The sequence below is a fragment of the Thamnophis sirtalis genome, unplaced genomic scaffold, assembly GCF_051295495.1.
Source record: "Thamnophis sirtalis isolate CommonGarterSnake01/CBP01778 unplaced genomic scaffold, rThaSir2_p1.2 scaffold_5, whole genome shotgun sequence".
NCBI lineage: Eukaryota > Metazoa > Chordata > Lepidosauria > Squamata > Natricidae > Thamnophis > Thamnophis sirtalis.
The window spans coordinates 95,177,893-95,203,970 of record NW_028261385.1 but is presented as its reverse complement, the minus strand read 5'-3'; the positions used below and the strand labels follow the sequence as shown (position 1 = coordinate 95,203,970).

The 26,078-nt window shown below is 43.2% G+C and overlaps 1 protein-coding gene and 1 long non-coding RNA gene across 5 annotated transcripts in view; one reads left to right on the top strand and one right to left on the bottom strand.

Moving 5' to 3' along the window:
* Positions 1-2,848: 2,848 nt before the first annotated feature.
* Positions 2,849-18,308, bottom strand: LOC148045482 (uncharacterized). The gene is made up of 2 exons (XR_015696589.1): positions 18,125-18,308; positions 2,849-3,129 (listed from the first exon to the last, which is right to left on the bottom strand). It is a non-coding gene; the product is annotated as an uncharacterized LOC148045482 (long non-coding RNA).
* Positions 18,309-18,526: 218 nt separating this feature from the next.
* FSD1L (fibronectin type III and SPRY domain containing 1 like) overlaps positions 18,527-26,078 on the top strand; it is a 42,450-nt gene continuing 34,898 nt past the window's right edge. For 3 of the 4 annotated variants that reach the window (XM_087716216.1, XM_087716215.1, XM_087716214.1), the window contains exon 1: positions 18,527-18,674. In XM_087716216.1, the coding sequence (XP_087572342.1) occupies positions 18,660-18,674 (15 nt within the window). In that variant the 5' untranslated portion in view covers positions 18,527-18,659. Of the gene's footprint in view, positions 18,675-19,264; positions 19,329-26,078 lie in introns of those variants that run through there. The other variant, XM_087716217.1, reaches the window with a different exon arrangement.

The window sequence follows — 26,078 nt, the reverse complement described above, 5'->3', positions numbered from 1 at the left end:
TCTTCATTGTTTTTTCTTTCTTTCTCAACTTTGTGATGCCCCCTTGGGCCTGGTGCCCTAAGCAAGTGCTTAGTCTGCTTAATGGTAAATCACCACTGCAACCATCTCAGCCTTCCCACAGTCACATGATCAAAATTCAGGCATTCAGCAATTGGCATATACTGTATTTTTTGGGCCCATTTTTTTTTTAAAAATGGCACGAATAGCCTTTAGGAGATTTGTAGAGTGCTCGGGGTGGGGGTGGGGGTAAAAACGAGCAAAAAATTTGGCCCATTTTTTGCTCATTTCTGCCCTCCCCTGCCCCCAGGAGCTCTCTGAAAGCTTCCTAAAAGCTATGCATGGCTTTTTGGTGAAGGGCGTGGGGTTTCGGGAGGCAAAAAATGCTGTATTCAGTGTATAAGATGCACCCAGATTTTCAGCCTCTTTTTTGAGGGAAAAAGGTGTGTCTTATACTCCAAAAAATATGGTATTTACAACAGTTGCAGTCTCCTGGAATCAGCTAATTGCCACCTGTGACCTGCATCTGTGACCACATGATACACTTAGCAACTGCAATGATTTGTTTAACATAGGTCAAAAATCAAACATGACTGATTTAACAGCCACTTGCTTAGCAACAGAAATTCTGGTCCCAATTTAAGTAATGAAATTACTGAAGCTACTGTTAGGTCAAAGAACAGAAGTCAGGTAACCCTCGACATACGACTACAATTGAGCCTAACATTTCTCTTGCTAAGTGAAACATTTGTTAAGTGAGTTTTTCCCATTTTATGACTTTTCTTGACACAGTTGTTAGGTGAATCACTGTGGTTGTTAAATTAATCACACTGTTGCTAAGTGAAATTGGTTTCTCCATTGACTTTGCTTGGCAGAAGGTCACAAAAGGTGATCACATGACTTCAAGACCTCAGGACACTGCAACTGTCATAAATATGAGTCAGTTGCCAAGCATCTGAATTTTGATCACATGACCATGGGGATACTACAATGGTTGTGTGAAAACTGGTCATGAGTCATTGTTTTAGTGTCGTAGCTTGGAACAGTCACTAAATGAACTCTGTAAGTCAAGGACTACCTGTACAACCTAATTCTGCAAAATAATTTCGCATTCAGGTTGACTTCAGTGCATGCAGTCATAGGCACAAATGTACACAAGAGCCACTCTTACATTTTTGAAAAGCACCAACTTTCTGTGGGATTGTGTATGGCTTTTATTCTGATACCAAAAGCAAAAAGGGGCCGATTTTAAACAAATTCATTGAATCTGAAAATGAAAAAGCAATGAAGCTCTCCCAAACAGCTCTCCATGTATGTGAGAAAACGACACAACCTGCCTTCCATTGAGGACCTGTATACTGCATGAGTCAGAAAGAGGGCTGTGAAAATAACTATAGACTGCTCACATCCTGGACATAAATTGTTTCAACTCCTACCCTCAAAATTACGCTATAGGGCACAGCACACCAGAACAACAGTTGTTTCCCGAATGCCATCACTCTGCTTAACAACTAATTCCCACAGCACTGTCAATAATTTACTAAGACTGTATTACTATTCTCTTCCTTCTTAGTATCTGTCTCTCCCCACTTATGACTATAACTTTGTTGCTTGTAGCTTTCAATTTATATTGTTTTATTTGTTTTTTAGTATGATTTGATAGCTTATTAGTAACCTTGATTATAACTAAGTGTTGTATCTTATGATTCTTGATAAATGTATTTTATTCTCCTTATTTACACTGAGAGCTTATGCACCAAAGACAAATTCCTTGTGTGTCCAATCACACTTGGTCAATAAAGAATTCTATTCCATTCTTGTGCTCTCATCCTTGCAATGTCTGATTTTCTTAAAAGGCGTTCTTTCTCTGGGGGGCCTCCAAAATAAAGACTACCTTCTCCATTTTAGTGTGTCCTTAGGGAGAGAGGGGGCGGGCGTGTTGTTCAAACTGGACCATACATGAGGAGCTGTGATGAATGTCTGCAGCTTCAGCAATTTCTTGCTTTGGATGTTACTGGAAATCAATACCCAATTTCTTATCCACTGTGTTAGAAAGGGTTGATATTCATGTCAATATTTGCTTCCTGCTGTTTAAATCCCTGACCTTATCCCTTTCCAAGCAATCTTGAACCTATGAACATTGGGAACTTCCAGCATTGATAAAATGCTGCACAGGGACTGGCTCAGCCAGCAATCAGGAGAGAATTCATCAGTCCTTGCGCTCAATAGATCTCTGGGGACGTGACCTATCCCCTCCAGCTGTCCTTGACAAGATCAGCTTGCTTATCAGGCATGTGCTTTGAGTCAACAAGCCCTAAGTCATTGCTCCTCTTCCCAGAGGGAGCATCAAAATCACAGCCTGATCCCTGTAGGTTATATGGGAGAACCAAGCCCTTTCTAGGACAGCAGAGGCCCTCCTCCTGCCCCACTGCCCATGATGGAAACTGCCCAGTCCCAAATTCGAGACCAGCTGATTCTGCTCTCTGCCAACAGTTCTGGCCTCTTCCTTTCAATTTACAGAATGATTTCCACCACTGTGTTAAGTGGCACAGCTTCCTTGTGCTCTTAGAGGGTCTTTTCCTTCCCTTGGATTAACTCCTCTTAAAACTCTTTATGTTCCAATATTGAAGTGCAAATCCTCCCTTCTTTTTCAATCCCTGGACAAAACTAGGCAGAAGACACCTGTGCCATTTATTATGGGAGAAAAGGGGTTCCTTCCTGTACTGGCTAAATTCCACCTTGTAAGTTTAGCATAATGCTTGAGTTCTGTGGGTAAGCAAATATGGAAGGTGGTTTTCATTGGTCATGCTTCTTAAAGGGATTAGTCGTCAATGAGTATGTTCAACGTTAGTTAAATAGTACATTTTTAGTGGAACACTAATATGACACATTGAATGCAAATATAACACAGTTCACACCTTGTGCAAATTGATCAAATTACCATCCGTGGCAGAACCCTTAGATAAAATCTTTCTCCATCAAATGTCATCTTTCTCCATTTTTCCCTTCAGCAATCTTCATCTACTCTCCCATCCAATCAATGGTCCAATTTGCCAACTCTCATACGATGTTTCACCATTGTACTTTCCCCTCACTTCCAGTCAGCCAGCGCATATTCAAATGGTTTTCTTACTGGTTAAGACAAGAACACAAACAATGCATATTAAATCTCAGTATCCACAAGTTGGGAAGCTTCGCCAAAGACCATCTAGGCCATCTTTTGCTAATGCAAAGCATCAATGGGTAGCAGTATAGATAACTTGTGCTGATTTTTGAAAGAATTTTTATTGTTCATTTCCTCTGTACCATGACTGGAAGTCATCAGATAATTACATACCTGCTCAGCAGTGTTAAAAATTGATAGTATGAGAGTTACATTTACAGCTCCCCCATAAACAGAAAGGCCTGGTAGAAAAATCCCACAGCACCCTCTACTGGCCATGTAATCAGAAGAGCTGCAAAAAATTATATAGTATAGGCATCCAACTAATACCACATACTTTTATCTCATATATATATATACACACACTAAGGTGACCAGATGTCCCGATTTTCGCGGGACGGTCAAGCTTTTGCACAATTTGTCCCATGTCCTAGAGCGTTCTTAAAAAGTCCCGATTTTTGTGACCGGACTCGGAAGTAAGCCTGCCCCGCCCCCAGCCCTGTATACCCGTCCCAACCGGCCAGTATTTTGTCCCTTCTGTCTCCCCGTTGCTCAGAAAAGCAACTCTGGGAAGGTCCTTTGCTAGCAGGCAGGTTCTAGGATGCCTGCCGCCACCAAAGAACCTTCCCGGAGTTGCTTTTCTGAGCAACGGGGAGACAGAAGGGACGCAATCTCCTTTCATCCTCCCTCTGCCTCATTCACTCATTTGGGCAGCAGAAAACGAAAGAAAATTGCATAGCCGAGGACAAAGGAGCCTGCAGCCTCCTTCATTCAAATGTTCAGGCAGTGGGGATGGGGGGGGGCTTTCTCGCATGCCTTCTTTCTCTGAAGCTGCGACGGATTTAGCAAACTGGGCAGCGCGTGCCTTTGGGATTGTGCAGCAGCCGAAGATCGCCTGGTTAAAAAGGAGGAAGAGGAGGCTCCACTAGTCTGGAGCCCATCCGCGAGGGCAGGGATCCACACACACAGGGAGGGAGGAGAGACAGAGAGAGAGACACAGGCACACAGAGAATGACAGAGAGAGAGACAGAGGGAGGGAGGGAGATAGAGGCAAAGAGCCACACAGAGAGTGAGAGACAAACAGATACAGAGAGAGAGAGAGGGAGGGAGGGAGTGTTTATGCACAGAAGGGAGATTTAAAACTTCGGAGTGAATCCAGGAAGAAGGAAGAGATGGAGGACTGGCTTTTCGCTCTGATTTCTGATCCCCCAGCTGTTAGTGACGGAGGAGGAGGAGAACGAAGGAAGGGGTTGCATTTTTGTCAGGCTGAAAGCTCATTCTGTGGCGTTTTAAAGAAGTCCCGTTCTTTTTTTTTAAGCACGAAAGGAAAAATCTGCAAAAAGCCCGAGAAATGTTCCTTGCAAAGCATCATGGTCGCAGAGAATGCAAATGAAAGTGCTTATCTCCCTGCCGGGCTGTCCTTGTATTCAAATCGGAGTCACACTGAGTCCCATTCAGAGGGCAGAGGGACACTGTGTTTTTTTTTTGTTTTGTTTTACCTATGTTCTCACAACCATGGAAAGGTGGGTTTTGTGCTACAAGGATCTTTCTTTCTTTCTTTCCCTGTCTGCGGTTCCAATTGCAGTTGCTTCGGATTAAAGCACCGTTTCTCATTCCTTGCAAAACTGGGGAAAGGGCATCCTCGGTTGCAAAATGTTCCCCTGATTTGGTTTATAAGTTCGCAGCAATGCAATCCAACAAATAGGAAAGTTTTAATAAGATTTTCTGACTTTATTTGGTCTCTGCTGCCCCCCCAACCCCTCCCAAGGAGAGAGTGGGAAGGAGAGGAAGGAAGGAGGGAGGGGGGAAGGAAAAGAAGAAAGGAAGGAGAAAAGAGGGAAGGAGGTAGGAAGAAAAGGGGAAGAGAGGGAAAGAGCAGAAAGACAAAGAGGATGAAGTTGATAGGCAAGAGGAAGGAGGAAGGAAGGAAGAAAGAAAAAGGGAGGGAGAGAGGAAAGAAGAAAAGATGGAACTAGAAAGGAAAGAAGGGAGGGAGGGAGGAAAGGGGAAGACAAGGAAAGAGTAGAAAGACAGAGAAGGTGAAGGTAGATAGGCAGAAGGAAGGAAGAAGGAAGAAATAGGAAGGAGGGAAGGTGAATGGAAGGAAGGAGGAAGGAACAGAAGCGAAGGGGAAGAGAGAGATGGAAAGAGCAGAAAGACAGAGAAGGTAGATAGGCAAAAGAAAGGAAGCTGAAAGAATGGAAGGAGGAAGGAAGAGAAAAGGAGGAAGGGAGGGAGTGAGGAAAGAAGAGAGGATGGAAGGAGAAAGGAAAAAAGAGAGGGAAAGAGCAGAAGACGGATAAGGTGAAGGTAGATAAGCAAGAGGAATGAAGGAAGAAGTGAGGTGTCTCGAGGAGGGGGAAAACATTTAGTGACCAAAGTTACAATGGCATTGAAAAAAGTGACTGATGACCATTTTTCACACTTAGTGATCGTTGCGACCATTTTTCACATTTAGCGACCGTTGCAGCATCCTCATGGTCACGTGATCAAAATTTTGTTTGGCAACAGATTCGTATTTATGATGGTTTCAGTGTCCTGGGGTGAACTTTTGACAAAATATAAAATTTTTAATCAAGCCCCCCCCCCCCCAATGGTGTCCCTCTTTACCAATCTGGTCACCTTAATACACACACACACACACACACACACACACACACAATGTGGTTGTAAAGTACCCACACTGTTTACAAGAATAAGTTATGAATTTGGGTAGCTAACCAAGACCATTCCTCATGGCAGACTTTGGGAATTTCACCTGGAAATTCTAGCTACATAGCTCTGTACCATAGCAGGCAGTTAACCGTTCATGGGGGGGGGGGGTGTCAAACAGGGTTAAAACTTAGGCTGTTATCCCAAATAAGAACCAATTGGTCCTTTTTCTTTATTTATTTTTATTTATTTATTTTTATTTTTGAAGATGCTACCAATGGCATCTATAGGTGGGATGATTAAAATCCACAAGATGGCAGCATAGAGTCAAAATTAAAGGCCAGGGTTTTCTCCAGGAAGAAACCATTCTTCCCTTGGTGAGATTCCGCAAGCAGACACCATTTTCCAAGTGCCAAAATTCATTGCTGGAAGAAAGTAAGAAAGCATTATCCCTAATTCTTCAAGCTTCTCTCCTACAAAGGAGCCTGGAGTATGGCAAAATTAATATCAGGTGCAGAAAACCATGATGACATAAGGAATTGCTCAAGCAATTTCTTTATTGCAATTCACCCATAGACAGGAATCTTGCCAGACTAAAGCACACTTTGCATAACTAATCTGATAAATGCTGTGAAGAATTAGGGAAGATTCTTTTTTAATCTCTTCCTGCATGCAAATGATTCAAGGCTGATCTGTCTCTTCACTCTTTCCTCCTATAAGTCAGTGCCAGATTCCATCACAGTATCAATATTTAGAACAAGAAAAAAGAAATTGAACCTCTACTAAAAATAACAGAATATGATATATAAAATGTGTTATTTATTAATTAAATTTGTATCCTGACTGCCTGCTTATACAATGCTCCAGGCATCTTAATAATATAAGAACAAGAACAATATCATTAAAATCAAGATAAAATCTTTAAACAATAATTAGTAATAGCTTTGAGAAAATGAAATTTACAATGTCCTGATTCAGCTAATTGCATCAAGAAGCCCCAATGTGGCTAACCATGATTTTGTTCTGTTGGCAACACTTGGTTAGATTCACACAGATATATGAAACCAGCAGGAGAGCAAGTGAATTTGTGGAACCTCACTCTCTGGGGTTCTTCCTGCCTCAATATAAGTGATCTTCATGAAGCTACAGCAGTGCATCAGGCCATGCATGAGAGCCAAGTTCTGGGGTTCTCCTGTGAAGGTGTTGCAATGGCCGCAGTCCCTGCAACAGCCCAACCCACTCCTTAATCCTGACAAGCAGGCCTGGCTCATGATGACCTTGCCTAGGGCTACTTTCCTCCTCTTTGAGGCGGGGTGAAATGCTACCGGTTTGGACTGGTTCGCCCAAACTGGTAGTAAAAATGCTACCAGTTCGCCTGATCCAGTAGTAAAAAAAAATTCTACCAGTTCGGGCGAAGCGGTATTTCCGATGATCAGGTGTGACACATTATTTATATTAGTTAGAGTCATTGGATTTCCTGTTTTCTAGCTAATTTAAATTGCATGTCACAGGCGATCGTCAGAAATCGAAGGTCCTGCACATGTGCGGAAGTAGCACATGCGCTCACATTTGCAAACTGGTAGTGAAGATAAGTTGATTTCACCCCTGCTTCAAGGGCTTCTTCATTGGGGGCATCACCCTTCTGCAGGAAGTGGAAGAGACGCAGCAGACTTTCACCTGCTAGATGTGAACCTAACATAATTCCCCAGGAAGAAACCCAGGAAAGTAAGACTGGGCCACTTCTTCTATCCCTTGCAGTAAGGTGATACCTTGTGAAAAGGAAGCTGGTCTGCTTGGCTGGGCTTGTTGCAAGGTCCTTGCTGTGAATGCAGCAGCAGTGAAGGAGCGCCCTTTACTGGGGTGGCTACGAATTTGCTAGTGAGCTAAATTCAGAGTATTTATTTCAAAACAAAAGCTTATGTGGTTCTAGAATCTGAACATTAATCAGTTATACCTGTAAATCAACCAGCTTTGATGGGGATGTGCTTCTGTCAAATCTCTATTTGGATTTACCCTGTTGATATTCTTCCCTGTTCTGACAGCAATCCACCTTTGAATTACATGTATGTATGTATATATATATAACATTTATATGCCACCTATCTCACTGTCAAGTTACTGGGCAGCTTGCAAATGCTATAAAAACGACGATACAAACATTAAAACGTTAAAATATTAAATAAACAGATATTTAATTAATAACCAGGATATGCAAATCTGTCTGCTTCATTATTGCTGCCAAACTAACAATGTTGTACAAACATTGCCCAATTTTTTTAACTGATGACTGGGGAAGGGTGGGAGGGGTTGTTATACAAGTGCATTCATTGCCTCTGGATATCATGCAGGTTGAGTAACCTCTAATAAACCACATTATAATTTAATGTCTGTACTAAATCAACCACTGACTGTAATTAGCCAAGAAGTAAGCTACTGCTTGCCAATATATATACAATGTTTCCCCCTGCCCCTTGGGGTCTGTTACCTTGATATACCAGGAGGGCTAAGCAGTTTTATCTTACCAATGTTGAAGGATAAGTCTCTTAGCAATAAGTTCAGTGTAGAGAATCAATTTCCATTGTTCAAGTATCAATTTCATGAAACAGATACAAAGAGGAGTCTAGTAATATCGTTTCCCACTGTGGTAACACATTTTACTTGAAGGCAAAAGCTTTCATCAGATACAATTCTTGCGCATGTGTGAGATTAGAATGGCTGCCAGGCTTTTTCGCTCTGAATTAATCTGGGGGAAAAGCGCTGGAAAACTCCTAGAAAACTCCTTCATAACCATCCGGAAAAGGGTCCCTGGGGATGACTGAAATTCAGAGGACCCGAGGAGACCAGACATCTGGAGGGGTCACCACTTTCGGGCGGCCCCGGACCACGCAACCTTCGGTGGCTTTCGTGTTACCTATGCTGTTCGGCAGTGAAGATGGCGGCGCCGCACTGACGACGGCGGCATTTTCCAGCGATTCTCGCCAGTTGCGATGCCTTTCGACCCCGTCCGCTCAACTTGGTGAGCCTTTGGGGACTTCACTTGACTGTCATCGCCCCGGAGAGGGGGTGGTCGATCTGTGCTTCTGCCAGGGCTGGGCGAATCGGGCAGCTGGCTGTGCTTGTCGCCGCCGCAACCCTTCCAGACGCCCCCCCCTCTACTTGGCTCAGCCTTTTCGTCAGTGCTGCCTTTTCTTTCCTCCGCTCTCTACTTGATCAGACCTTCCTTTTAGCGTGACTTTTCCTCTGCCTGCCCTTGCTGCTGTGGGGCCTCCTCCTGCTTCTCCTGCCTAACATCTGGCTTTCCCCTACCTTGGCCTCTGAACACCTGGCCTCTTCCAACTGCAATCTTTGGGCTCCTGGACTCGCCATCTCAGCCCCATTTGCTTCGACCATTGCCACCCACCACTGCCCCTGGAGTACCATCTCGGATAGCGCCCGCTTAATTCACCTTATTACGGCACCATGGACTTTGGATTGGTACATTTACAGCGAGTGTGGAGGCCCTCTGACTTTTCGGTGTCACCTACAGTTTGTTCCGTGGTGCATTTGTTCAGAGGAAGGAGCAACGGAAGATGGCGGAAATATGGGTGGGGACTTAACGTTTCTTCAACTGATGCACCCCCCCTCTTCTTCGATCCACCTCAGCCACCCCAGACTTTGAACCCTTCTGGACCCTTTCCAGGTCTACAGGAGAGGGGGAAGACGAGACACTCTCCTGTATACCACCTGTATACCACCGCTGGTTTTCAGCTATTTTGAACTCTGAGTCACCTGCACAACTATTAATACCTGCACGAACCTTCTTTCTATGTGGAATGTTTGTTGTATGCATGTAGGTGAATGATCCCACTTTTTAATTAATTTAATTTTTATACCCTGTTTTATTGTACCTATATGTTTTTAATTTTATAGCGGGGTATGCATGTGGAGAATGGCTGTTAGGTATATATGAGGTGACCGAGAGCGCGGCCTGGAGCCCCCTCCACTGAGTGCAGAAGCAGAAGTGGATGGGGGCCCGGATCCGCCTCTCGTCCCGGAGTGCATGGTGTGAATGGCCTCCCGGGCAGAGTGGGGGCCGTGAGAGGGGAGCAGGGGTCCATGGGGATGGGGACGGGCCGGAGCATCCCGGTTACGTTTGGGAGAGGTAGGTACGATGGGAGCTACAGGGCTAGCCATTACTGGGGAAGGAGGGTTCGCTATGTCACAGCGATCCCTCGTTCCGGCCCTGATAGCTCAACTCAAGGACCAGGTGGCAAGAGATGTCAGGGCCCTGGTCACAGGTTGCTGTTGCTAAATGCCAGGTCTGTGATTCATAAAGCTGATAGCTCAACTCAAGGACCAGGTGGCAAGAGATGTCAGGGCCCTGGTCACAGGTTGCTGTTGCTAAATGCCAGGTCTGTGATTCATAAAGCTCTCCTCGTCCGGGACTTAATATTAGACAAGGGGGTAGACCTGGCATGTATTACTGAGACCTGGCTGGGCCATGAGGGAGGAGTCCCCCACTCAGAAATGTGCCCAGAAGGGTTTCAGGTGCTCCACCAACCACAACATCAGAGAAAGGGGTGTGGGAGTGGCAGCTATCATCCAAGAGTCATTAGTCCCTCGTGGGATCCCTCCTCCGGAGACTGTCGGGTGTGACGGTCTGGTGAAGCTGGATCTAGGGGGTCAAGTGGGCTTGTTTCTAACGTACCTACTTCCCAGCTGCGTTACAACAGCCCTCCCTTCGCTCCTAGAGTCAGTAGCCGGACTAGTGGTTGAATTCCCCAGACTGATACTACTGGGGGACTTCAACCTGCCATCTCTTGGTGAACGCTCAGATGGGGCGCAGGAGTTCATGGCTTCCATGACAACCATGGACTTGATCAAGGTAATTCAGGGTCCGACTCATACAGCGGGACACACGCTCGACCTCGTGTTTCTCTCTGGGCAGTGGAGATGTGATCTGGAACTGAAGGGCATAGAGACCTTGCCCTTGTCATGCATGATCAGATCACTTCCTACTGAGACTTGATTTTCGGAAACTACTCCCCCACTGCAGGGAGGTGGAGCCGATTAAATGGTTCTGCCCCAGGCGCCTGATGGACCCATTGGGATTTCAGACGGAGCTTGGAGAGATACCTGACTCCCTTGCCCACAATCCGACAGAATCCTTGGTCGCTGCTTGGAATACAGCGGCGGCTGAGGCACTAGACCGGATTGCGCCTTTGTGGCAGTGGATCCAGGAGGTTTACCGAGGAACTCCGGGAGATGAAGCATCAAAAGAGATGCCTAGAGCGACGCTGGAGGGCTAGTAACTTTGAATCTGACCGAACACAACTAAGAGCCTTTATTAGGACTTATTTAGTGGCGATACGGGCGGCAAAATGTACTCATTGTTCTGCTCTTATTGCGTCCGCAGAATCTTGCCTGGCCGCCCTGTTTAGGATAACCCGCTCCCTCCTGAAAGGGAGGGATGCGGGGGAACCCTTACAGGGAAGAGCTGAGGAATTTGTTCAGTTTCTGTCGGACAAAGTCACTCAGATTCGGACGGACCTGGACTCCACTTGGACAGTACCAGCGGAGATGCCGAGGGTGGGCCTTGATTTATGGAGCAAGTTCCAGCTTGTCACTCCTGAGGAAGTGGACAAGGCCATGGGAGCGGTGAGTGCCTCCCCCTGCTTACTGGACCCGTGTCCCTCCTGGCTGGTCTCGACCAGCAGGGAGGTAACATGAGGCTGGCTCCAGAGGATTGTTAACACCTCTCTACAGGAGGGATCTTTCCCGCAGCCTCTGAAGGATGTGGTGGTAAGATCCCTCCCTAAGAAGCCTTCTCTGGACCCAGCTATCCTTAAAAACTACTGTCTAGTCTCCAACCTCCCTTTTGTAGGGAAGGTTGTTGAGAAGGTGGTGGCCTTTCAACTCCGACGGACCTTGGATGAAGCAGACTATCTAGATCCCTTTCAGTCGGGTTTCAGGCCTGGTTACAGCACTGAAACTGCTTTGGTCGCGCTGACCGATGATCTCTGGCGGGCCAGGGATAGAGGACATTCCTCTATCCTGGTGCTTCTTGACCTCTCAGCGGCCTTCGATACCATCGACCATGGTATCCTTCTGCGACGGCTGGGGGAGGTGGGAGTGGGAGGCACCGTTTTACGGTGGTTCTCCTCTTACCTCTCGGGCAGGTCACAGTCGGTGTTGGTTGGAGGACAGAGGTCGACCCCTTAAATATGGGGTGCCGCAGGGCTCGGTCCTGTCCCCCCTCCTATTTAATATCTACATGAAGCCATTGGGTGAGATCATTTGCCGGCACAGGATTAAATACCACCAATATACAGACGATACTCAGTTGTATCTGTCCGCCAACTCAGCGAAGCAGTGGAAGTGATGTCCCAGTGCCTGGAGGCTGTCAGGGTCTGGATGGGACTGAACAAGCTTGCACTCAATCCAGACAAGACCGAGTGGCTATTGATGTTGCCCCCCCAAGGATAGTCCAGATATACCATCCCTTAGCCTTGGGGGTGAAATTTTACACCCCTCAGAGAGGGTCCGCAACTTGGGTGTCCTCCTGGACTCACAGCTGACATTAGAACACCACCTGTCAGCTGTGACCAGGGGGCTTTTGCCCAGGTTCGCCTGGTACATCCAGTTGTGGCCCTACCTGGACCGGGAGGCACTTCGAATGGTCACTCATGCCCTCGTCACCTCAAGTCTTGATTACTGTAATGCGCTCTACATGGGGCTGCCCCTGAAGAGTGTTCGGAGACTACAGTTGGTCCAGAATGCAGCTGCGCGAGCGATATTGGGTATACCTAGATACACCCATGTTACACCTATCCTCCGCGAGCTGCACTGGCTTCCTGTCGGTCTCTGAATGCGCTTCAAGGTGCTGGTTATCACCTTTAAAGCCCTACATGGCCTAGGACCCAGATATCTGCGAGACCGCCTCCTGCCACATACCTCCCAATGGCCAATAAGATCTCACAGGCTGGGCCTTCTCCGGGTGCCGTCGACCAGACAATGCTGGCTGACGACCCCTCAGGGGAGGGCCTTCTCTGTAGCTGCTCCAGCCCTGTGGAACGATCTACCCGCAGAGATCCGGACCCTTCCCACTCTCTCGGCCTTCCGAAAAGCCACTAAAACCTGGCTGTTCCGGCAGGCCTGGGGCTGTTGACCCATGAATGAGGTGCAGCCCCACTTAGGTCGAGTGTATGGTGTGTTGCTTTTAAATCTGTTTTCTCTTTCCCTATATTTTAACTTTTTATTTTTACTCTTGTACTTTGTAAGCCGCTCGGAGTCCTATGGGATTGGGCGGCATATAAATTTATTAAATTACAATTAATTACAATTACAATTCACTACAATATCAGATCCTTCCTGGCTTTTTACCACCCATACACTAATGTCATTCTCCTTCTACCATGTAATAAATATATAGTTCAAAGGAACACAGACAGCTTGAATATTAAACTCTAGCTCAAACTCAAATGAATAGGTCTAAGAACCTTTTCCCCAGAACATAAACAATTTAAGATGGTGTGAAAACCTATGCTGCAATGAAGCACTATTCTATTGCATCTCCAACAGCCTGATAACTTAATCCCTTTCTTATACAAGTACCATGGTGGCACCAATAAGACTGAAATATTTTTGCATTGAACAAACCTTATAAGTGTTTGATGGAAATATCAAGAGTTGAAATGAAATGGGAATTTCCTGTTCCTTATTCCGGTCTTAATATTGATTTGATTATATTATTTTTATATTATACATTTATAGCATTTTAAAATATCTTTTATAATACATTTATTAAAGTTTAATTAATGGCTTCTTTGTCTCATAAGATTTAGCAATCACTTCTAATAATTCACATGCCTCTAAAGCTGAAAATGTTGTCAATCCAAATCAAGGTGTGAACAAATAAATACTGTAAATACTGCCAGTGTGTAATGGCAGTAGTTAAACAATATATAAACAACAGACAAATGGTGCAGATAGTTCTTTATTTACAACAGTTCATTTAGTGACCATTCCAAGTTACAACAGCAATGAAAAAAGCAGCTTATGACCATTTTCCACACCTATGACCGTTGCAGCATCCCCATGGTGACATGATCAAAATTCAGACGCTTGGCAACTAGTCCATATCTATGACCGTTGCAGTGTCCTGGGGTCATGCAATCCCCTTTTGTGACAAGCAAAGTCAATGAGGAAAACTCAACCACATTACTAACTTAACAAATGTAGTGATTCACATAACAGCTGTGACAAGAAAAGTCGCATAATGGGGCAAACTCACTTAACAAATGTTTCACTTAGCAACATAAATTTTGGGAAAAATTGTAGTCATAACTTGAGGACTACCTGTATTTATTATTTAGCCCAGGATGATACTATGAAACGATAAGAACTAATTGTTATCAGTGAAGAATTGATTTCAAGTGAGCATTACCTGCATGGATATAGCTTAACATTTAGACAAGTTGGGCATTGAGGGATGAGGTTTCCAGGCCAAATGGCTCTGGGGAAAAGCATCACCAGGAGATCCAAAGATGTGATTATCAAACTAAAACTGCAAGAAAATCTAATCATTGGTAGCACCAAGATTGACAATATTTGCAAAGATATTAAGAACATAAAGCACAAGAAGTAGAAACTGAGAAAAATTCAAAACTGTAAAAAACAGAAACGTGCACCAAAGCGAATGCTTTAATAAGTGAGCATAAATAGGCCAGAATGGTCTCCTATGATTCAGAGTTATGTGATATACTAGTACTACAATATTTCACATATGCTATGAGACCACTGGAAGAATAAAGTAGCAATGAGATAGTGTCACTGACCAGTATAAATTCTGTTATAACCCAACACATGTATTTGGAAGGTACTGGGGTAGCTGGTTGTTTGTTACTGAGCTAAATTCTGAGTATTTGATGTAATATAAAAGCTTACAGGTAGTCCTCGATTTATGACCATACATTCAACAACTGCTTGAAATTACAATGGCCTTAGAAAAAGTAATTTATGACCTATTCTTGAAACTACAACTATCACACAGCCCTCACAATCACAGGATTGTAATTCAGGCACTTGACAACTAGCTCCCATTTATGATGGCTGTAGTGGCTTATGGTCACATGATTGTGACTTGTGATCTTCCCAGCCAGCTTCTGACAAGTCAGTTGGGGAAACTGGATTTGCTTAAGAGTCATTAAGAGAACCTATGGTTCTCTTAATGACTATGTGATAAACATTTAACAGTGATAAAGTTCTGGTCAGGTGATGACTTAGTTAATAATTGCATCACTCAGCAATCAATATTCTAGTCCTGCAGATAATAATGATTGCAGAACAAGGATGAACTATATATGGTTCTAGAACCTGGGTATTTCTTAGTACCCCTGCCCATCAACTCAGAGCTGATGGTGATGTGCAGCTATCAGAGAAGTGAAGAACTTTTTGATTTAAGTATCCTGACTCCCTGTTCAGTTACAGTTGTACTAAGTCTTAGAAGCTTTAATGCCAGCTTAAAATGTATTCTTCCCTCCACTCGCCTGGTTTACCAAATAACTCTGTGGCCTCATGTGGGGAGCCCAGTGGGGCACATGTGGGGAGCCCAGATTGGAACTGATTGGTGCCTTGAGAAGTTTCCCCTATGCCTTTTAATCCATGTTTAACATCCCTTGCTTCTTTAAAATTGTACATATTGTTTTTTATATCTTTTTTGTACACCACTCAGAGTCTTTCTGTGAGAGTGATGGGTGGTTCTTAAATATGACAAATAAAATAAGTAAAGAAATAATTAGTTTTTGCCTACACATCCTAACAAGTCATTCTACTTTTCATCAATCAGTATACTAAATTTACCCACCCATGTCACCAGTCTACAGTTTTAAGGAAGGAGGAGAAGGGAGAAAGGGAAAGACAGAGAACTTGAAAAAAATGGACCTTCCTAATGAACTTGAAAAAAAAAATTGGAACTTTTTTATTATACATGTATGGTAGCAAGAATGTTCTCTGTGCAAAAATGGAAAGATGGAAGAATAGTTGGAGAAAGTGATGGAATTAGCAGAGATGGCCAAATTAACTGCCAATTAAGGGATTGTTGTTGTTGCTATAGAAATGGCTAATATATACTGAGTATGCAAAGTAAAAAATTGAGGCTGTAATGTTATATTTATTCTACTGCACTGAATAGTTGGAAAGTTAATGCTTTCTCCCCCTTCCCCCTCTATCCTATACTTCTCTTCCCCCTCTTTCCTCTTTCCAAGTATTTTCAGTTTCATTTGTATTTTATACTCTAAAAAGTTTAATAAAATTACCTTATAAAAAAGGATAGATGGATAGACAGACAGGCAGGCAGATCATTCATTTTTAACCTATTGAGGAACTAGCCTATAGAACAAAATTAAAGTGGCTTAAGATGGTTAATAGAACAAGGCAATAATCCATATTGGATAAGAGCTTTAGAAAATCCAGGATTCTAATTGGTTGAAACACTTGAGTCTATAGCATGACAATGCAGCATTAACAGGAGCCTGTTTATTTATTGAGACAAGCTGCAAATAATAGAAATGACCTTCCAGTAATGCTGGGATTTGGGCATGTGTAATGTCTGTGATGACGCTTGCTGCTTTGCCCTGAAGTAGAATGGCAATGGATGTGAAGAAGTGCAATTATATTTGATGTTAGCAAGTCTTCATTACTGTAACCCACACAAGTGACAACACCACTGCTTTTATCTCCACTCCAGGTAATTTTAGAGAGTGAGCATAAGCACTACCAGTTCAGTGCCTCTGTAACTTCAAACAATTGCTGAAGGAAGTCACTAAGATACAATTACTTGTATTAGGAATTCAATCTCTTGATAGGTCAACATTCTTCAAGTACAATACTGCGAACCCCAGGTGTGCAAATATTTTACACTATACTTCGCTTCCTTGAAGTAAAATCCCATGCTAATATTGGTTTTTGGGAGCTCCCTTATTACACATAACATGCATAAAAACTGGGTTGGACTATGAGAAAAAAACTGTCAATAGTATTATTGGGCAACACCATTATAAAAAAGTCAGACTTTCTTCATTGAAATTTAACTCCTGGTCACTATAGCAACATGGAAGTGATTTTCCATTGTTCTTCTGAAATACCTTTGTGAGGATCAACAGAAAGGGCCCCAGAGAGTGAGGTTCAAGTGTTCAGTTTTTCCAAACTACAGGTAGCTCAAATTTTTGTTGTTAAGTGAGACACTTGTTAAATGAGTATTGCTCCATTTTATGACCTTTCTTGCCACATTTGTTAAGGGAATACTGCAGTTGATAAGTTAGTAACATGGTTGTTAAGTGAATTCTGCCTTCCCCATTAATTTTGCTTGTCAAAAGTTTGCAAAAAGCCATCACATAATTTTGGGACACAGTAATGGTCATAAGTATGAATCAATTGCCAAGCATCTGAATTTTGACCATATGATCATAGAGATGCTATGGTCGTGTGAAAAATGGTCACAAGTCACTTTATTCAGTGCCCTTGTAACTTTGAACGGTCAATAAATGAACTGTTGTAAGTCGAGGACTACCTATATTCATCAGGAAGGATTTTTTAAAAAGAATGTTTAAGAAGCATAGAGAGCCACAAAATTATTCTTCCCTGCTGCCATTTATTTATTAAATAAATGTTAGCAGCAATCGCATTCTGCAGGTTCATCTGCAGGCTAAAACAAACGACAAATGGTTGCAGGAACTGGACATGGCTATTTCTAGGGAAGAGAAGGACCAGGGGAGACATGATAGCAGTGTTCCAATATCTGAAGGGTTGTCACAGAGAGGAGGGGATCAAGGCAGCTATTTTCCAAGGCACCTGAAGGCCAGACAAGGAATAATGGATGGAAACTGACCAAGGAGAGATTCAACCTAGAAACAAGGAGGAACTTTCTGACAGTGAGAACAATCAACCAATGGAACAGCTTGCCTTCGGAAGTTTTGGGGGCTTCATCATTCTTCAAGAAGAGACTGGACTGTCATTGGTCAGGGGGTTGAACTAGATGACCGACAAGGTCCCTTTCAACTTTGTTATTCTATTCTAAGATCCTGCAAGTCCAATAATAGGGAAAGATGCAGATCCCATTCAACCCTAGGCAAGGGGGACCAATGCCTAGCTTGGCTCTGAAAACACTGCCACGCAAGGCTGCAAACAACCGTATTGCATTTTTCTGCAAGCATCCTGGTTACTATAGCAATAGCAGTTAGACTTATATACCGCTTCATAGGCCTTTCAGCCCTCTCTAAGCGGTTTACAGAGTCAGCATATCGCCCCCACAGTCTGGGTCCTCATTTCACCCACCTCGGAAGGATGGAAGGCTGAGTCAACCTTGAGCCGGTGAGATTTGAACCGCTGAACTGCAGATAGCAGTACTGCACTCTAACCACTGCGCCACCTCGGCTCTACAGTCCCTTTGGCCAGAGGCAAAGAGACACGCCTGCGAGGGCGCATCGGGTGTGTCCCCTTTCTGCACCGCCACTCAGATTAAGCCGACCCCATCTCTCTTCGCCTGTCTGGAGCCCGCCCTCGCAGCAAAACAGGAGGCGAAGTCCACGGGCGGCGCTCGACCCACTCAATCACGCAGCCTGACTACAGCCTGAAAGGGCGGGGGGGGGGGGAAATCAGCCAGACTCAAGGCGCATGCTCACACCAGCACTAGGCAAGGCGGGGTGAGCCAGGGGTTGGAAGGAGGCAGGGCTTGCCTGCTGCTGCTGTGTCGGGCTTGGAGAACGGCGGCTGTTTGATTGGTGGGAGGGTCTGCGCGGGGACGTTTCCCCTCAGCCGTCGCTCCTTCCCTCCCTCCTCCCTCATTCACCTGCCTGGAACCGGTCTCGCCATGGAGGTGCAGAAAGTAAGTGGGGGGGAGCCGAGTGGAGGGCGGAGAGATGGGGGGGGGGGGGGAGCGCTAAGGGTCCGGCTTCAGCCTCCCGGAGGAGGAAAAAGAGCGGGGCCCGAGAGGAGAAGGAGGCCGTGAGGTGGCTCGTGAGTCGAGTGGGCCTCTCCCCTGCGAAGAAAGTCCTCACCTTCTGAGCGTCTCTAGCCGTCTCTGGCTGCTCCCTCCCAACCCCCCCCCCCCAATTCTCGTTGTCCGTTGGCTGGCGCGAGGCGACTCGTCGTGGGTGATCCCTACCTGGCAAGCCAAGTGATGCCTTGTAGCGGACGGGGCCCATTGACAGGCACACACACACACACGCCCCTCAGGCGCCTCTACCGGAGGAATTAATGCAAGGAGACCTCGTCCTCTGAATGCCTTTTTGTGTGTGGGTGGGTGGGGGATTAGGAACCCCGAAGCAGCCCCTTTTGTGAGGGGGGGGGGTTAGATCTGCAACTCCTATTATCCCAAAAGCAGCGAGCATGACACTGCTTTCTTTGGTCTGGGAGTACAAGGCTGCTTTCTGGGCGTGGGCCGCTCCACTTTCCCTTGTAATAAGGGCTGATGCTGGATCCAACTGCTTCATAGGAAGGAATCGTGTTGGAAAAGGGAGCCTGGAAGCTGCTGTTTCTGGTTTGTTTTGTTTTTTTAAATAAGTTCCTCAAAACAGTGTGATTACTATGTGAACTGCCAATCTTTTCCTGCCTTTCTTCATTTTCCAAATAGGCCAGTGGGAGTAAGATGAAAAGAACTTTTGTTAAGAATAGTTCAGGAGGGGGGGTAATTATTTATATTCAAGATATTCCAATAAAAGCTGAATGTGATTACTGTGTGGACTGCCAATCTTTTTCTCGCCTTTCTTCGCCTTCCAAATAGGTCAGTGGGCGATGGGAAAGATGAAAAGAGCTTTCCTTAAGTACAGTTTGGGGGGGGGGGGTAGCAAATAATTGTTTATATTTGAAATATTCCAATAAAAATTTCCAACTAGGTCAATGGGAGATGGTAAGATGAAAATAGCTTTTTCTAAGTACAGTGGAGGAAAGGGAAATATAATTAGATAATTATATTTGAGATACTCCAATAAAACTTGAATGGATTTCTCCAATTCTACATTGTCTGGTGGCAGCACTGCTAATAGGATGTACAAGATGTTTGTAAAGCTGGCTAGCATACAGAAGTCCTAAAGGCATTTATTTGCACATAAATCACAATGCAAAATTAAAATAAGTTTTTACTGCATTTTTATTCTCCCTGTTGGAATTCCATTTCCATCCTTCAATCTCATAAAAGGTGATGTTGTAATTTAGGTTGGGAATGGTCCTAATTGAATATTAACCATCTTGAATACTTAAAGTATTGCCTAGTCATAATTTGACACTGTGAAATTGGAGACACGTGGACTAAAGCAAAGGAAAACATTTTGCATGCAAATTCTATCAAGTGCATTTGTAATATAAGAATATTGCTTGAGAATATTCTAGTTGTTTGCAGTTTTAACCAAGACTAAGGAGAAACCCAAATGGAACTTTAGTGTTTTAAATTATGTACTTTTAGATAAATTTTTAAAATACTTAGTGAAATATTGTTTTAATTTTGAAGAAAGGAAAAATGAACAACTATTTTTATATTTGTTCTTTTGCAATACAGCATGACCATTTTTCATGTGTAGTAAATTCAATAGAATGGGTGTGGCTTTCCATGAATAAGAGAAGGGAACTCTTGGAAATCCAGGTGCTTAGTTACGAATTTGTCATTCTGCATTCATTTTTAGTGCATGAGTGTCTTAGAGCTTATTAGTAGTATTAAAATATACATTACTTCTCTAATCTTGTCTCTCACTACTTGATATGAGTTAGCAATAGGAATAGGTTTCATTATGCTAGACACTACATATATTGAGGCTGTTCATTTGAAGTATCAAGTTTTAGGTGCTTTGTATCTAAATAGCATAATATAAGAAAATAGCATGCTGTTTTTTTTCTTGATGACTAGATTCCTACAGTATAAACGTGTGCAAAAAAAGGTTAAAAATTGTAAATCACCTTTTGTGACTACAGGGGTCATTTTCTTAACAATTATTCATTTGACTAAACATATTTTCATACTTATGACCATTGCAGCATCCCCATGGTCACCTGATCAAAATTTGGATGCTGGTTCATATTTATGATGGTTATAGTGTTGTCCCAGAGTCATGTGATCACCTTTTATGATATTCTGCCAAACAAAGTCAATGGGGAAGCCAGATACATGTTACTTCTGTTACTAATTTAACAACTACAGTGATTCAACAAGTGTGGCAAGAAACTTCATAAAATGGGTCAAAACTCACTTAACAATTGTCTCTCTTAGTAACAGAAATTTTGGGCACGATTATGGTTGCAAATTGTGGACTACCTGGATTATCTTCAGTGGCAGCAGAGAATATAATTCCTATATCATTATGCAACTAATGACATTTTTTTGCTTTTAACAATTAAAGAAAAATTGCCATTCACATACCTGTTAATTTAAATAAATAAACTCTTAACAGCTGCTATATACAGAAACCATTTCCTTTTAGTTCATAACAATATGCAAATTCTTTCCAGTAGTTTTTTTTAAAGTCGTGATTAAGATTCATATCACAATGTATGTCTGGCAATTTTTCAGGGTTTTCATTAATGGAACTGTACATAATTATTGCTCATCATGACTAGGAAAATCTGGGCAGAATGATAGTTTTGATTTGTCCATTAATTGAAAAACTTCCTTTTTTATAGTCCTCCCAACTATTCAAACTTTTGTGGGTTTCACCTTAATATCTTTTAAATTAATTAAAACAATGCTGATCCAATTAGCAAAATACTGCTGGGTTAACTGGATAACTGAGGTCATTGCAACATATCAGAGTGTAGGTTCACACTATGGATTTTGCTTTGTAACCAATATAATGGATAATTTGGGAGTTACATCTGTGAATTTGTCTTTATTTGATAACCTTCCCTGTCTAGTCTAAAGAATAGTTTTTAAACTTACATAGTGAGATAGTTGGTAAGTGAAAATAGCACAACATGGTCATAATTTAAGAAAGACGATGGATATTTTTGGCACCTTTCAATAGAAACTTTTATCTGCAAATTAGATTCTGCCTTTCTACCAGGAGTGTGAGTTCTAGTCCCACCTTAGCCCTGAAAGCAGCTGGGTGACCTTAGGCCAGTCACATTTTCAACCCAACTGACGTCACAGGCTTCTTGTTGGGGGGGGGGGGGGAGGAGACAGAAAGTATGTTAGATATGTTTGGCACCTTGAGTTATTTGTAAAGTAATAAAAATGGGATATAAATAAATATAAAATTATTTCTATGTTGTAAGTACTGCAATAAAAATGAAAGTCTATAAATGTTTATTGAATCTGAAGTATAACCAAAGACCATTAGCCATACTATTCACCTAGAGCAGTGATGGCAAACCTTTTTTGGCTGCCATGCCAAAAGCAAGGGAAGCACAGAGGGGTCATGCACCAGCGTGCCACACCCATAATGCTGTGCACGCATGCTCCCCATCGTGTGCGCATATGCATGATCAGCAACACCCCCCACTTTTGCCTTTTTTTTCCGCCTTCCCCAGGCTCCAGAGGCTTTCTAGGAGACTGAGAAAGGCGAACACAGCCCCCCCCCATGCCTTCTGGAGGCCTCAGGAGCTTCCCTGAAGCCTCCAGAGGGCAAAAAACGGACCTACGGGGAACCCGGAGGTTTGGGAATGGTGACTTCTGGTTTGTCTGTAGGGGCGATTTTTGACCTCCAGAGTATTCAGGAGGCTTCCTTGAAGCTGTTGCTGAACTTCCAGTTTGCCCGTAGGGCCAGTTTTTCATGTTTTCCGGAAGGTGAAAAACAGCCTCAAAAGAACGCTGAAGTCAGCTGGCCAGGGCGCGCATGTGCGCTGGCCAGCTGACAGGGCAATGCCTTGCATGCCCTGACAAATGGCTCTGCGTGCCATCTGTGGCACATGTGCCATAGGTTTGTCATCATGGACCTAGAGTCTGATTGGTAATAAAAACAGCATGTCAGCCCTAGTTGAGAGAATGCAATCTCTAGGACATAAGCAGTATACATTATATAAAGTTTGAAACTGAACAGAATATAAAAGTGTAGTACACTCTAAATTCAGGGCTAATTACAATTTTTTTGGATTATAAGATGCACCTTTTTTCCTCAAAAAAGAGGCTGAAAATCTGGGTGCATTTTATACACCAAATACAGCATTTTTACAGCCTCCCGAAGCCCCGCCCCTTCACCAAAATGGCTGTGTATATCCTTATGAAGGCTTTCAGAGAGCTCCTGGGGGCTGAGAAGGGCAGAAATGAGAGAAAAATTGGTCATTTTTTGCCCCCCCCCCCAGGCCCCAGCAGCACTCTATAAGCCTCCATAAGGCTATGCATGCAATTTTTTTGACAAATAAATGGGCCCGTTTTCCGAAAAATGGGCCATTCTTTGTTCGTTTTTGGTGCCCCCCCACACCCCCAGGAGCACTCTGCAAGGCCCCCCCAAGGCTATTAATTCCTTTTTTTTTCCTTTAGAAAAAAGGCCCATTTTCGTGAAAAACGGGCCGTTTTTGGAAGGTTTGCAGAGTGCAAAAACTTTTCCCCCCCTTTTGGAAAGCTCTTTAACTGATTGATGAGAATTACATTGATCAAGTGCTGTGCCAGAAGAAACACCTACCTATCTACTGTATTTCTCTATCTCTTTCTCTATTTCTCTCTCCCTCTACCTACCTACACACACTCTATCGCACCCTACCTACCTACTGTATTTCTCTCTCTCTCTCTCCCCCCTTTTACCTACCTACCTACACACATATTCTCTCTCTCTTTCTCTCCCTCTCTATCCCTCTATCTACCTACTTACTTTTTTTTAAAAAAAAAGCCTCTTCAAAACCTTGGTGTGTCTTATACTCCAGTGCGTCTTATACTCTGAAAAATACAGTAAATGTAACAACGGATAAAAGTGTGGCATTTTAAAGAAAGTACCATTACTGTGTATATTAGAATGCTAGGCCTATAGTTAATTTTTAAACAATAGTTTTTCAAATAGGAATACTATAGCAAATTCACAAGGATGCCATAGGATATTTGGTTATTTTATAAGCAGAACTGTGTGCCCAGAGCATTACCATGCACGATAGGGAACTGCTAGGGGGTGCCATATCCCTAGAAAATTTTGAAATCTCTGCTATAGAGTGAAAATCTCTTCATCATTTGCAAACAATTTTAAGTTATGGTAGCATTACAACAAACATAATGATTTGCAGCATCCTTCTCCTGCCAGAGATGATAATGTACGATGTATACCTTAATATGAACAAATGGATGCTAGCATGTACCTCTGATGTATCTCTGTCTCTTCCTGGGTCCATATTAAATAAATCCCCTTCTAGACTATGGGCTTCAAGGAGATCATTTTAAGAGGTAGACATGATTAATTTTGTATGTTTTGTTCTGCCCTTAACTAAGCCATCATCATGGTTTTGAAATGTATAATAATATACATTTTCTAAATTTACTAATTTAGAAAAAAGAAAACTTACTGGGATGATAATGTGGTGATTATCTTACAATTTTTATGTCGGAGTTAATATTTATTTATTTATTTATTTATTTATTTATTTATTTATTTATTTATTTGTTTGTTTGTTTGTTTGTTTGTCTTGTATGCCGCCCATTCCCGAAGGACTCCGGGCAGCTCACAATAGACAAGGGAAGGGGAAATAAATAGACAAAGACAACACTTTAAAAAATGCAACATTCACAGTTTCCGTGGGGCTGGATGTTTCACAAGCCCCCCAGCCTGCTGGAGCAGCCAGGACTTGGTGGCTTTGCGGAAGGGCGGGAGGGTAGTAAGGGTCCGGATCTCCACAGGGAGGTCATTCCAGAGGGCTGGAGCTGCAACAGAGAAGGCTCTCCCCCGGGGAGTCGCCAGCCGACATTGGCTGGTGGATGGAATCCGGAGGAGACCTAACCTGTGAGATCTAATCGGTCTATGGGAGGTAATCGGCAGGAGGCGGTCTCTCAGGTACCCAGGTCCGATGCCATGTAGGGCTTTATAGGTAGCGACCAGCACCTTGAAGCGGATCCGGAGACTAATGGGTAGCCAGTGCAGCTCGCGGAGGATAGGTGTGACATGGGTGTACCTGGGTGCACCCACAATCGCTCGCGCGGCTAATACTATCCCCCACCATTCAGTGTTAATTCCACTACTACCCATCATGGTTCCATATATACCACCATAGAGCAGAAGGTCATATTATATTTTCTTTGTGACATTTCTGTCAATTGGGATCAAAGGATCTTCTCCATTTCAGTTTCTCCCTTATAAGGCTGGTATTTTCTTGCATTTCCTTTATTGACGATAAACCTTATTGACAGTTCTCAACTTACAACCGGTTGCTTAGTGACTGTTCAGAGTTACAAAGGACACTCCCCCCAAATGGTACTTATAATCCAATTTCAAAGTTACAATGGCTTCACACAAGGACACACACGGTTGTGAGCGTATTTTAGCTGCTTGGCTCACCTTTATGACTGTTTGCAGTGTCCTGCAGTTTGTGACCATGATTTTTGACATTTTTTGTTGGTTTCTAGGATTTATTTTCAGTTTCCAGCAAAAAAAAATGGCCATGGGGTAAAATTTATGTGCTTAATCACCACAGCATTCACTTAATGACTCTTGCAAAAACAACTGCAATGATATACAACTGTAATTCTGGGCTCAGTTATGGTTTAACAAGGACTACTTCTTTTTCTTTAACACTTTCCCTATTATATACCAATAATTCCATTCTTCATGTTCAGATATCCTATGTCTACTGAGAGGCAGTCTTTTAGTATCATAACCAGTTTGTCAAAGGAGGCAAATAAATCACTGTAGACCATTTACTAGATTAGCCTTTAGGGGTTTCTACTCCTAAATGTTCAACATTCTAATTGTAGCACCTTTTAAGATCTCCAGTCCACTTTAATTAAATTGTTTGTGTCTAATGCCAAATTAGTTTGGATCAACTGAGCATTATTTGAAGTTTTAATAATGCAAATTGTCTTAAACGAAAATGTCAAAGTAATGTTCCAGATTTGGTACAATGTGCCAAAGCCTCTTTCATGTTTTTGCTTAACAGGCATTCTTGCAGCTGAGTAAGATAAAATTCTTTGTCATATAATAAAGCTGGCTTGTAGTTGTGTTTTAGGACATAATCCTCATCTGGATAAGATCGACACAGGACATGAACAAGTCAGTATTACAGTTGCTGATAATCATCACAGTATCCTGTAGAGCAGCTTTCCCCAATCACCTCTACTTCTATTAGGACAGGAGTTCTAAGTGCCATGGCCAAAGGCAGTTCTAACATTGGA